The sequence below is a fragment of the Podarcis raffonei genome, chromosome 17 (genome assembly GCF_027172205.1).
Source record: "Podarcis raffonei isolate rPodRaf1 chromosome 17, rPodRaf1.pri, whole genome shotgun sequence".
Classification (NCBI taxonomy): domain Eukaryota; kingdom Metazoa; phylum Chordata; class Lepidosauria; order Squamata; family Lacertidae; genus Podarcis; species Podarcis raffonei.
Window position 1 is genome coordinate 6217698 of NC_070618.1, and position 13732 is coordinate 6231429.

General features: G+C 46.1%; 1 protein-coding gene across 1 annotated transcript; it reads right to left on the reverse strand.

The window, feature by feature from the left end:
• Nucleotides 1-1159: 1159 nt before the first annotated feature.
• LOC128404712 (uncharacterized) lies at nt 1160-13133 on the reverse strand. The gene is made up of 5 exons (XM_053370554.1): nt 12945-13133; nt 7717-7893; nt 5554-5653; nt 4155-4285; nt 1160-1749 (listed from the first exon to the last, which is right to left on the reverse strand). The coding sequence occupies exons 1-5, from the start codon at nt 13116-13118 to the stop codon at nt 1471-1473; spliced, it is 861 nt and encodes a 286-aa protein (XP_053226529.1). The 5' UTR covers nt 13119-13133; the 3' UTR covers nt 1160-1470.
• Nucleotides 13134-13732: the final 599 nt, after the last annotated feature.

Here is a 13732-nt window from a genome sequence, read left to right on the forward strand (position 1 = left end):
ATAGCCTTTTAAATCCAGCCCGCAGACGGTCCGGGAATCAGCATTTTTTACATGAGTAGAATGTGTCCTTTTATTTAAAATGCATCCCTGGGTTATTTGTGGGGCACAGGAATTCGTTCATTATTTTTTTCCAAAATAGAGTCCAGCCCCCCACAAGGTCTGAGGGACAGTGGACTGGCCCCCTGTTGAAAAAGTTTGCTGACCCCTGCTCTACCACAAAACTACAGCCCTTCCATCGATCAGAAAAGACACTAACCATGTGTTATCAGCTGAATGCAGATATATTGTAGTCATGGCATGACTGGTTGTACAAGTGTTGTCAAATTATAAGGGAAGGTCTGATCTTTAGGGTGTTTATCAGGAAAGGCCGATGACATTAGATGTCATTGCAGTAATTTCATAGTGCAGTATGCCTCATTCATAGACATTGACTCTCTTCTTATGCCCGTCTCTCAAGGTCAGCATTTATTAGACTTTCTACCTCCAGGGCATTCTTTTCACAGAGAAAAAGCCCACTTTGACCTGGGATGTGAACTGCAACAGATCCCATACGAGGGCATCTAATTGTTTCTTACAGAGCCTCTCATCTATGAGGGACAGAATTAGGTGAGGTTCAACTCCATTCTAGTTTTGACGTTTGATGAAAAATGCAACAAGATGTGAGGCTGTGAATCAAACCGAATGCATTTTGGACCCAGTACCTGCCTGCAGGTAGTTCTGAGATCTCCTGTACAATAGGCAAAGGCCTCAGACAAGTTAGTGTTAAAGCAGATATGGAATCCAAACTTTAAAGTACATTCTTTCCAGGAAAGACATTTATACAATTGTTACAACTAAGGTCAAAACTGCAACCAATGTGTGAGACAAGGAACATGTTTCTTCATGGAAAATAGTTGTTTATTCCCCTTGTAAGAATTAAGGAAACAGTAAGACATCAAGTTTGCTTAGCAGAGCTGTGGGGTGCTGACTTTAGAAAACTTTCCCCATTTGTATAGGTTGGGAAAATGCAGATGGAATTGTTCCTGAGAAGACCTTCCAAGGAGACCAACGAGATTTTACACTTGTAGAGGAAAGGAGATCTTCCTCCAGCTTTTCTCCAGTGTATACATAAAAAGCTCTTTCCAATTTCTGGCCGTTAAAAGATTTGCTACAGCAGATATGTATTTGCTCAAATACGTTTATTAGAAACAACCGATATGACAAAAGTGTTAACTCTGCAGTTATGAAGAAATCACAGTATACAGCTTATTACAATCAAAAGAAACTGAGCAGCAAATCTCCAATCTTGCCGTGTCTTCAGAGCACCTCATTACAATCGAGACCCTACCGGAAAACGTTTTTCAAAAGTATAGCACAACAGCAAGTGAAGCACATTTCATTTTTCAGTGGATGCAACATTTGCCCATCTTGACCTTCTGCCTGTCACTGAGCCCAATGTCCTTGCAATGATTTGGGTGCCAGAAAGCCTTGTTAGGAGGCGTCGCTCTTCTCTTTCTCTCTCGGTATCCTTCCCATGATGTAGAATTCTGGGTTTGGATGCATATCTGTGAAGTGAGCTATGCGGTTCGACATAGCAAAAAAGGCTGCAATTGTGCCTATGTCCCAGGCATCTTCTCGGTTAAACCCGTTCGCCTCCAGCTTCTGAAAGTGCTCTTCGGTGATATTATCCGCTCGGCAGACGGCGAGTGCAAATTCAACCATGGCCCTCTCCCGATCACTCAGCTCGGCCATTTGCCAGTTCACAGTGACCTGCACAAAATCAGAGCCAAGGGAGGTTATTGGCAGTTATGGCCAACCGTTAGACCAGTTAAGGTAAAGGTAAAGGGACCCCTGACCATTACGTCCAGTCGTGGCTGACTCTGGGGTTGCGGCGCTCATCTCGCTGTATTGGCCGAGGGATCCGGCGTACAGCTTCCGGGTCATGTGGCCAGCATGACTAAGCCGCTTCTGGCGAACCAGAGCAGCGCACGGTTTACCTCCCCGCCGGAGCAGTACCTATTTATCTACTTGCACTTTGACATGCTTTCGAACTGCTAGGTTGGCAGGAGCTGGGACTGAGCAACGGGAGCTCACCCCGTTGCAGGGATTCGAACCGCCAACCTTCCAATCGGCAAGCCCTAGGCTCTGTGGTTTAACCCACAGTGCCACCTGTGTCCCTTACTAGACCAGTTACGGGGACCAAATTTACAGGCAGCATTAGGTCAAAGAGAAGGAGTGCTGAAAAGGATTAGGGAGCAACCGTGAACATGAACCACAGTGCATTGCTGCCAGATCCTGAATAGGTTGATGTAAAGGATTAAAGGGTGCAACTTCTTATTTATTTATTAATAATTATTTTTATTTATTGGACTTATAGACAGTACAGTGGTACCTCTGGTTACGTACTTAATTCGTTCCGGAGGTCCGTTCTTAACCTGAAACTGTTCTTAACCTGAAGCACCACTTTAGCTAATGGGGCCTCCTGCTGCCACTGCGCCGCCGCCATGCAATTTCTGTTCTCATCCTGAAGCAAAGTTCTTAACCCGAGGGTAATATTTCTGGGTTAGCAGAGTCTGTAACCTGAAGCGTCTGTAACCTGAAGCATCTGTAACCCGAGGTACCACTGCACTGCTCTTCATCGTAAGATCTCAGGGGGTTCACAATATAAAAATGCAAGGTAAAAGCACAAACAAATAGAACAAAGACAACAAAACAATGCCCCCATCGCACAAGCACATTTAAAAGGCTGCGGAATATTAAGGCCTGGTTGAAGAGGAACATTTTTGCCTGGCACCTAACAATATGTAATGAAGGCACCAGGAGAGTCTCCCTGGGGATAGCATCCCACAAACAGGGAGCCACTGCAGAAAAGGCCTGATCTCATGTTGCCACCCTCCGAGCCTCTCACGGAACAGGCACACAAAGAAGAGCCTCAGAGGATGAACGCAGAATTCGGGTTTGTAGCATAACACCATTTTATTTATTGTATTTTACTTGACAAAATTTTATATACCACCTGATTGTAAAAGAACCTCTTAGTGGTTTACAAAAATAGAAAGCAAAACATTAGAATCATCAACGAGAACCAGGTATTTAAAAACATTCAAAAATGATTAAAAGTGCATGAATGGCAGCAAGATTAGCATCTGCTGAAAAATCCTATTCTATAGAATTCTAAGCCTTTGGAAAACAGCTTTTTTCAGCTGCTTCAAAGGACCTTTAAATGACCTGATCCAGTGGCAAAGTACTCAGCATCTTGTACTACAATACAAACTTATCAAGCCCACAGTTTTGTATCATGCAGAATGCAAGGAATCATAACTGCGTAATTTTTGTTATGCCTTCTTCAGTAACCTCTCATGGTCACCTATCATAAATATCCATCAGAAAGCACTTTTAGACAGCTTTGCTATCATATCCCCGGTTTGATGCACAGGAAAGTATAAAACTGCTTTGCAGATTTCACAAGGACAATTCACATACAGTGGATGCTTGTGTTGCGAACGTGATCCGTGCAGGAGTCACGTTCGCAACCTGAAGCGTTTGCAACCCGCAGTGGCATGTCTGCACATGCATGGGTTGCGATTCGGCGCTTCTGCACATGCGCAAAGCGCGATTTAGCACTTCTGCGCATGCGCGACCGCCAAAACCCAGAAGTAACCCATTCTGGTACTTCTGGGTTTTGGCGCGTCCGTAACCTGAAAAAATGCAACCTGAAACATCTGTAACCTGAGGTATTACTGTATTGAAAAAACTAGCATTTGAATCCAGAAAAAAAAACATTCCCCTTCATACAATTCCTTTCTCTGTTTAGCAATTTTTTCACCAAGTATCTGTGCGAAACTAGCCAATGAGTGGCAAGGAAACAAGTACAGTGGTACCTCGAGTTACAAACACCTCAGGTTACAAACTCTGCTAACCTGGAAGAGTTACCTCGAGTTGAGAACTTTGCCCCAGAATGAGAACAGAAATTGTATGCCAGCGGTGCAGCAGCAGCAAGAGGCCCCATTAGCAAAAGCACGCCTCTAGTTAAGAACAGTTTCAGGTTAAGAACGGACCTCCGGAACGAATTAAGTTCGTAACAAGAGGTACCACTGTACAGGAGAGAAATTCTAAGCAAGGAAATGAAACAGAGTAAGATGAGACAGACGAGCAAGACAGACACGTGTACCAACCTGATCTGCTAGCGCTGGTTTTTTGGAGTATATCCGATGTAGAGCGCCGTGTGCAATCACGCAGTATGGACACTTGTTAACAGTACTCGTGGCCACAATAATGAGCTCTTTGTCAGCCTTGCTTAGGCTTCCTATAGAAGAAGAGACATGCAGAAGGTGGGTCATATTTCTAGAGCAGCAGTGGGATTGAGTCACTTAACAAATACCACCCTATAGAGATAAGATAGACTGGACTCCCAAAGAATAAGGGTTGGAAGATGTCCAAATGCTATCAAGTTAGAAGCAGCAGCAGGTCTATTGAAAAAAAGCTCTGGATGGCTCAGTTGGAACAGCATGAGACTCTTAATATCAAGGTCAAGGGTTACATAACACATCATAAAAATAAAAACAAGAACCACCCAACGCATTTAAAAGGGCATTGACTGTCAATCAGTCAAAGGCCTGGTTAAGGAAGAACGTTTTTGCCTGGTGCCTAAAGGTGTATAATGGAGTTGCCAGACGAACCCCCTGGAAATAATAATAATAATAATAATAATAATAATAATAATAATAATAATAATAATTTCTACCTTGCCCATCTGGCTGGGTTTCCCCAGCCTCTCTTCCAACAGAAGGTTAAAAATACATTAAAACATCAATCATTAAAAACTTCCCTAAACAGGGCTGCCTTCAGATGTCTTCTAAATGTCATATACCATATTTTTTGTTCTATAAGACTCACTTTTTCCCTCCTAAAAAGTAAGGGGAAATGTGTGTGTGTCTTATGGAGCGAATGCAGGCTGCGCCGCTATCCCAGAAGCCAGAACAGCAAGAGGGATTGCTGCTTTCACTGCGCAGCGATCCCTCTTGCTGTTCTGGCTTCTGAGATTCAGAATATTTTTTTTCTTGTTTTCCTCCTCCAAAATCTAGATGCGTCTTGTGGTCTGGTGTGTCTTATAGAGCGAAAAATACGGTAGTTGTTTATTTCTTTGACATCTGATGGGAGGGTGTTCCACAGGGCGGGTGCCACTACCGAGAAGGGAAGAGCATTCCACAAACAGGGAGCCACTGCAGAAAAGGCCCATTCTCATTTTGCAACCCTCCATGTCTCTCATGGAGGCGGCACATGAAGAAGAGCCTCAGAAGATGATCTCAGGGTCTGGGTAGATTCTTCATTAGGAGAGAGGCAGTCCTTGAGGTAATGCAGTGCTGAGCTAGGGGTTCCAGAATGCCATTATTTGTTTGTTGGTTGATTAGAGGCCTTAAAGAATCTTGGAACCGGTGGAAATTATTATTGCCTGGTACTTATTTCTGTTGACAGAACCAAGGAAGGCCTGTAGCATGAGTGCTCATCTTACCCATAGGTAACCCTAGTGGAATTCAGGAATTAAGATAGACCAAGTATGGTTTCTGTTCTTACCTGTCTCCTTGTTCATGATGGCATTGTAATAAGCAAAGAATGCTCTAAATTCTGCTGGTCGGTGAGACATAACCTTAAACACGTTGGGCAAAAACCCAGTCTGTTGGAAGAATTAAGAAAAAACACCAGTCAATCACCTTAAAATGGTTAAGAGAAGATGCTGATACAGTTTTCTTTATTATTATTATTATTATTATTATTATTATTATTATTATTATTATTATTAATATTATTTCAATTTAGATACTACCCTTTATCAGAAAATCCCAGGGCAGTGTACAACGTTAAAAACACATTACAGAACATCAACAATAAAAGCATAATAAAAACATGACAGACAGCCTAACAGTAACATTCCACTCCCCCACACTTTCACGGGTGAATTACTAGAAAACAGCAAGTCTCCCCTTCTCAATCCTCCTAGCAGTGCGGGAGGAAGTGGCAAAGCACATGTTTTGCACTCAGGTCTCAGCTTATCAATCCTTGGCTTCTTCACTTAAAAGGTTTAGGGAAGCTGGGACTAGGAAAAACCCTCTCCTCTGCCTAAAACCCTGGGTAAAAAGGGGACCCCTGACCATTAGGTCCAGTCGTGACCAAATTTGGGGTTATGGCGCTCATCTTGCTTTATTGGCCGAGGGAGCTGGTGTACAGCCTCTGGGTCATGTGGCCAGTATGACTAAGCCGCTTCTGGCGAACCAGAGCAGCGCACGGAAACATCGTTTACCTTCCCGCTGGAGCGGTACCTATTTATCTACTTTCACTTTTGATGTGCTTTCGAACTGCTAGGTTGGCAGGAGCAGGGACCGAGCAATGGGAGCTCACCCCATCGCGGGGATTCGAACTGCTGACCTTCTGATTGGCAAGTCCTAGCCTCTGAAGTTTAACCCACAGTGCCACCCATGTCCCCCTAAAACCCTGGGTAACTGCTACCTATTACAGTAGCCCATATTGGACAAGATATACAAATCGGCAGAGCTGGGATAAAGGTAAAGGACCTCTGGACGGTTAAGTCCCATCAAAGGCGACTATGGGGTTGCGGCGCCCATATCGCTCTCAGGCTGAGGGAGCCAGTGTTTGTCCACAGACAGCTTTCTGGGCCATGTGGCCAGCATGACTGAACCACTTCTGGCTCAACAGAACACCGTGATGGAAACCAGAGCGCACAGAAACGCTGTTGACCTTTCTGCCACAGTGGTACCTATTTATCTACTTGCACTGGCGTGCTTTTGTGTTGGTAGGTTGGCAGGAGCTGGGACAGAGCAATGGGAGCTCACCCTGTTGAGGGGATTTGAACCACTGACCTTCTGATCGGCAAGCGCAAGAGGCTCAGTGGTTTAGACCACAGCGCCACTACTGAACACATCATAGGCCACTTGTAAGAGAACAAGGGTGTGTTTAGCGGTTTCACTTGGCGATGTCTTGATGCACCACCAAGAAGTGCTGGTCGGGGAGAGGACTGGACCTTTGAATTCTTCCTCATGTTAAAATACAGCACTTTCAAAGCTAGGATGTCAGATAGGAGACTTCTCCCTAACACACTACAGTGGTACCTCGGGTTACATACGCTTCAGGTTACATATGCTTCAGGTTACAGACTCCGCTAACCCAGAAATAGTGCTTCAAGTTAAGAACTTTGCTTCAGGATGAGAACAGAAATCGTGTTTAGCGGCGCGGCGGCAGCAGGAGGCCCCATTAGCTAAAGTGGTGCTTCAGGTTAAGAACAGTTTCAGGTTAAGTACGGACCTCTGGAATGGATTAAGTACTTAACCCGAGGTACCACTGTACCTCAATTCAAAAGCTTTTGATGCTTTTGAATTCTGGTGCTGGAGGAGACTCTTGAGAGTCCCATGGACTGCAAGAAGATCAAACGTCTCCATTCTTAAGGAAATCAGCCCTGAGTGCTCACTGGAAGGACAGATCATGAAGCTGAGGGCACAAGGAGAAGGGGATGGCAAAGGACAAGATGGCTGGATAGTGTTCTCGAAGCTACTAGCATGAGTTTGACCAAACTGCGAGATGCAGTGGAAGACAGGAGGGCCTGGCGTGCTCTGGTCCAGGGGGTCACGAAGAGTCGGACATGACTAAATGACTAAACAACAACAACAAGAAGAAGTTTCTTTGAAAGGACAACATTCCACCTTCCCCAGCAGATTTCCCCCTTACCTTTACTTCCACTTCCTCCATGAGCTCTACTATATCATATGGCAAATCCTTCTTGTTGGGTACTGGATAGCGCCCGGATGGTTTGCGGGCACTCCCTCCCTCTGTGCTGTAGACATGGTTCTGAGGTGCAGAGTGTTGAGGAGTTTTCGGGGAAGACGCCAAACCGCGAGGCAGAAGCTAAAAACACAGAAATAAAGGGAAATCTTCTGTTTAACAAAGCGCAGCATCATAATGTTGGCTTCATCAGTGTAGAAAACAAACCCAAATTGTAAACCCACTAGCATAGGGATGGGGGAACCTGCAACCCTCCAGATGTTTATTGATCCCATCCCATCATCCCTGACCATCATCAACCATCCCTGGTGTTGATAGGAGCTGGAATCTAACAACATCTGGAGAGCTGCTGGTTCCCCATCTAGCAGTTCCATGCAGTTCTAGAACATCTGGATTTCTCTGATTTTTGGCACCACTTCAGGGCTAGGATGCAAAAAAGGCTAGGATCTAATGCAGTGGGTTTTTTAAAGGAAATCAACAAGGTAAAGGTAAAGGACCCCTGGGAGGTTATGTCCAGTCAAAGGTGACTATGGGGTTGCAGCGCTCATCTCGCTTTCAGGCCGAGGGAGCCGGCATTTGTCCACAGACAGCTTTCTGGGTCATGCGGCCAGCATGACTAAACCACTTCTGCCGCAACGAAGACACTGTGACGGAAGCCAGAGCGCATGGAAATGCCATTTACCTTCCCGCCGCAGCGGTACCTATTTATCTACTTGCACTGGTGTGCTTTTGAACTGCTAGGTTGGCAGGAGCAGAGCAATGGGAGCTCACTCTGTTGCGGGGATTCAAACTGCCGACCTTCCAATTGGCAAGCCCAAGAGGCTTGGTGGTTTAGACCACAGCACCACCTGTGTCCCTACAACGCTTGAAGAGGAGAGCTTCAAGCAGTGCTGAAACTGAGTGACTTTTTAAAAGCAAATACTGTAACTGTTTGCCAGAGGACAAAACCACTGGCTGAATGCAGAACAACTTGCATGGTTCTATGGCTCCTGGCACAGATATATAAATCTGAGTGTCTTCAATTTCCCATGGCTCACATGCCTCAGTGTTTGGGGCTCAAATATCCTGGGTTTTTGTATTAACTTCCCATCATCTCCTAAGCACACTCTCCCATTACGCTTCTTCCAGCCTTCTGGGCTCATGCTCTTCTCTTCTCATTGTTGTGGAGGGCATGGATAGCCAATAGCTCAGTTGGTTAGAGCATGGTGCTGATAACACCAAGGTTGCATGTTCGATCCCTGTATAGGACAGCTGCATATTTCTGCATTGCAAGATGATGGACTAGCATACCCTCCAACATTTCTCTGATGAAAATAAGGACATCCCATTTCATAATGATAATTTTACTATCTATACCCCACACATCTGACTGGGTTGCCCCAGCCACTCTGGGCTGCTTCCAGCATATACAAAAATATAATTAAACATTTAAAAAACTGCCCTATGCAGGATTGCCTTGGGGCCGGATAACTCCATACCTGCCAACATTTCTCCAATGAAAATAGGGATATCCTAAGGAAAAGTGGGACATTCCGGGATCAAATCAGAAACCAGGACGGTTTCTCTTAATCAGGGACATCCCTGGAAAATAGGGACAGTTGGAGGGTCTGCAGCATCAATTAGAGGCAAGAAACTGTGCTTAGTCTTTCTGCTGGGGAAGGCTTAGGGGCTGGATTAGATTAGATGGGATTAGATGGGAGCCTTAGTCTTTTTCTGCAGGGCTGCTCTTAAAATTCCTACATCCTAACACATTCCAGTTCCAGGCTTCTGTGAATGGAATGTGAGGCTGGCTTAATGGATCAGCAAGCTATCTCAAGATGGTAAGAAATATGATATGGATAGCTCAGCTGGCTAGCGCATGGCGCTGATAATGCCAAGGTTGCAGGTTCGATCCCTGTATGGGATAGCTGCATATTCCTGCATTGCAGGGGGTTGGACGAGATGATCCACAGAGTCCCTTCCAACACTACAATTCTATGATTCAATGTGGTGCCTTCCATATTTTATGGACTACAATTCTCACCATCCTTGAATATTGGCCAAGCTGGCTGAGGCTGATGAGCGTTGGAAACCCCCCCATGCTGACCAACGCCGTCTCTTAACAGCAGAAGTAAGAAGGCTGCCAAACATTTTCCTACTTTAGAGCTCTTAAAATTAAAAGGTCTAGCGTGCATTCGCAAGAGAGGGAAATCAGCTAAGCTTTAAAGTCAATTTGCATAGGCTGTAAAATTTGCTTGTGCTTTTCCAAATTGTATTTCTATTCTCGTGGGCTTTTTGCTTTCCTCTGGGCAAATGATGTTTTCGAGACACTGTGTTCTTATTTTTAAAAGCAAACAGACCTATTGTTCTAACCAAACATGGTTGCTGCCTTTCCTAAATGCACCAAGCGCTTGGGAGGCAGCATACAGTGTTGCGATAGAACAATGGATTGACTGTTATGACGAATAGCTTTTAAAAAGAAGAACGGTATCACCAAATTCGAAATAAGACCTCAAGTGTGAACGTGCAGAATTGGGGGAAGGATTTACTTGTTGGGCCGTAGATGGGGATGGGCAAATCTGGCCCTCCAAATATTGTTCAACTCCATCTCCTATCTGCCTCAGTCAGAGATTAAAGGAACTGGTCCAACAATATTTGCATGGCCCCAGGTTCCTGATCTTTGGCATAAAGCAATGAAATGAGCTGTTCACAGTGTGAAAAAATACCAGCCATTCTTTTGCAATGAAACAAATACTTGTGCAATTAAGAGACACACAGAGCAATAAGCCATTTCACTTAGACTAGCAAAGGCAGAACTCGTCTTTCTGTTGAAATCTCCTTGCATTGTTTGTTAGTCAAACAACCCCCAGTTAGCGAAGTTTCTTCAGTCATCTCTTTCTTCCTGACCATAATAGAAAGTCCGTTTCTGAATGTCAGTGTTATCAGGATGCCCCCAGGTTAGAGTTTCACCAAGGGGTCTGCATAATTAAGCCTTTAACAAGCAGGTTGTTTGGGGAATAGCTGAGGCAGTTTGTTGAAAAGTGCATATAAAATGCAACCCCAACATAAAGGTAAAGGTAAAGGGACCCCTGACCATTAGGTCCAGTCATGGCTGACTCTGGGGTTGCGGCGCTCATCTCGCTTTATTGACCGAGGGAGCCGGAGTACAGCTTCCGGGTCATGTGGCCAGCATGACTAAGCCGCTTCTGGCGAACCAGAGCAGCGCACAGAAACGCCGTTTACCTTCCCGCTGGAGCGGTACCTATTTATCTACTTGCACTTTGACGTGCTTTCGAACTGCTAGATTGGCAGGAGCAGGGACCGAGCAACGGGAGCTCACCCCGTTGCGGGGATTCGAACCACTGACCTTCTGATTGACAAGTCCTAGGCTCTGTGCTTTAACCCACAGCACCACCCATGTCCCTAACCCCAACATAAAGCAATGCAAAACATTATATATTTCAAAAAGCAGGATTTTTATTACTTTGCGGGGATTGCATTTATGTATTTCTAACCAAAAACTGCTAGAAGCTCTTGGAACTTCTAACAACAGCAGCACCACCCTCTCTCTCACACACCTCTGCCTTACACATAAACTTTTCCAAGCATGAAAAGAGAAATTGGTTAAGTAACAGAGGGGTCACTGGGGCAACTTCTCTTTGCTGGACTGCATTCCAAAAAAGTGACCCCGTGAGTTCATTTAAAGATCTACCCTGCCAGTGTCAGTGCAAACAAAGTCTTATTATTAATACACTCACTTTGGAGGTGTGGGGCTGTGGCTACACCAGTCCTGCAAAGTACAGAATCATAGAATTGCAGAACTGGAAGGGACCTCAAGCACCATCTAGTCCAACCCTCTGCAATGCAAGACTACGCAGCCGTTCCATACAGGACTTGAACCTGCAACCTTCGCCTTATCAGCACCAAGCTCTAACCAACTGAGCTATGCAGACTTCATAATTCAAATGCTATACCCATTTTGCTGGGTGGAATTACGAGCAGCCTGTGCAAACTTTGAAGTGCTATCCTTGCTTTAAAAAAAATGAAAATGTTTCTGGAGGGGGGAGGGGCTTCTGTGCACCTGGTTGTAGCAAGAATGAAATTCATTAAGAGTTAGAGTGGGGCCAAGGGATTCAAGGAAAGAACAGAGGTTTTCAGCACTTAAAGTACAGTGGTACCCTGGGTTAAGTACTTAATTCGTTCTGGAGGTCTATTCTTAACCTGAAACTGTTCTTAACTTGAAGCACCACTTTAGCTAATGGGGCCTCCTGCTGCTGCTGCTGCCGCGCCGCCAGAGCACAATTTCTGTTCTCATCCTGAAGTAAAGTTCTTAACCTGAGGTAGTATTTCTGGGTTAGCGGAGTCTGTAACCTGAAGCGTATGTAACCCGAGGTACCACTGTACATTCAAAGCACATGGTTCCCTCCAAAGGGGAATCCTGGGAGCTGAGGTTTGTCAAGGGTGCTGGGAACTGTAGCATCATTTTCTGAAGTAGCTTTGGAGAGTTTTTGGGAGGCTCTCTCTAATTCCGGCATAGGCAAACTCAGCCCTCCAGATGTTTTCGGACTACAACTCCCATCATCCCTGACCACTGGTCCTGTTAGCTAGGGATGATGGGAGTTGTAGTCCCAAAACATCCGGAGGGCCGAGTTTGCCTATGCCTGCTCTAATTTATTTGTGGTTAGGATGGGACTGAAGGACCATGATGGGGTGGTTTGTGTTTCTTCTCCTGTTCTAAGGGTAACTTCTACAGGAGCTTTTTAATGACTTTAATGTTACCTACGTTCGTTGATTCAACCAAGGGAATCAGACCTTACCGGAGCAGAATGCTATTTAGTCTGGACAATGTGCCCTGGCGCCAGGACTGCAATGTGTGGCTGGTGTCTCCCGGGTTAAACGTTATAGAGACCCCTGGTTTTTTTTAGTATTTTAGCAATTCGTAAGGGGTTGGGGCTACGTGACCCTCGGGATTCCTTCTAACTCTACCATTCTATGACCGGTCGCCTCCCCTTGCCTCCTGGGCGCGCCGGCCCTGCCTACCCAGAGCGCAAACGCGCAACCTGAGCCGCGCGTAAAGACGCAGGAGGGGGAAGCGCCCCCTTCTGGAGCGCTGCCCGCTTCCCGGACGCACATGTCCCGCCAGGACATCCCAGCCGAGCCGGGCTGCCTTTTGCGCTGGGCTCGGGGATACTCACGGCCAGGGAGCCCCGACTGCGGAGCTGCAGGAGCCTGGTACCAAGGAGGAGCCGCCTCGCCATCATGGTGCCGCGATCCGGCCGCTGCGCGATTTGGGAAGGGCCGAAGGACGAGCAGGCTCGGCTCGGCGCCTCCTCCTTTATACCCAAGCGCTCCTCCGGAGGCGAGAGCATGCGCGCATGGCCGGAAAGGCCTCCCTTAGCCCGCCCCACCCCCCCCAAGCCACCGCCCCCCATGTCGACACGGGACCCTACTTCCCAACGATGGAGAGCTTAGTTGGGTTTCCTCGTGCGCTCCCATGCGTGTGCGCATTGCAGTGGGGTGGACTAGATGTCCCTTGGGGAACCCTTCCAATTTTATGATTGTGTCTGTGTGTCACATTGCACCTTCCGAGAGCGAATGGCAAACGTGGCCAGGTGCTATTGCAGAAAAACCCAACTTTTGTAAATGGGTTCGCATCCTCCCTGCATCCAAAAACGCCTTTATTGCAAGGTGTGCCATGAGTGTCACGCGCCCCCGGCTTCTTTAATTGCACCAAATAGACACTTGACATTGTTCTTTTTGCAATCGAGCCTTGTGCAAATTTTATGAAATAAATAAAATAGCCAGGTTTCCCACAGGAGGCTTTTATTTTCAGCCCGACCTGGAAATGTCGAGGGGTTTCTCCATGCAAAAGGATGGGAGCTACCACTGAATTGCAGCTCTTAACACATCAACTTCCACCCTGCCGCAAATAACTACTGCTTGCTCTGGGTCTGCATTGCCGAAGGGGAACTTTTTCTGGCCG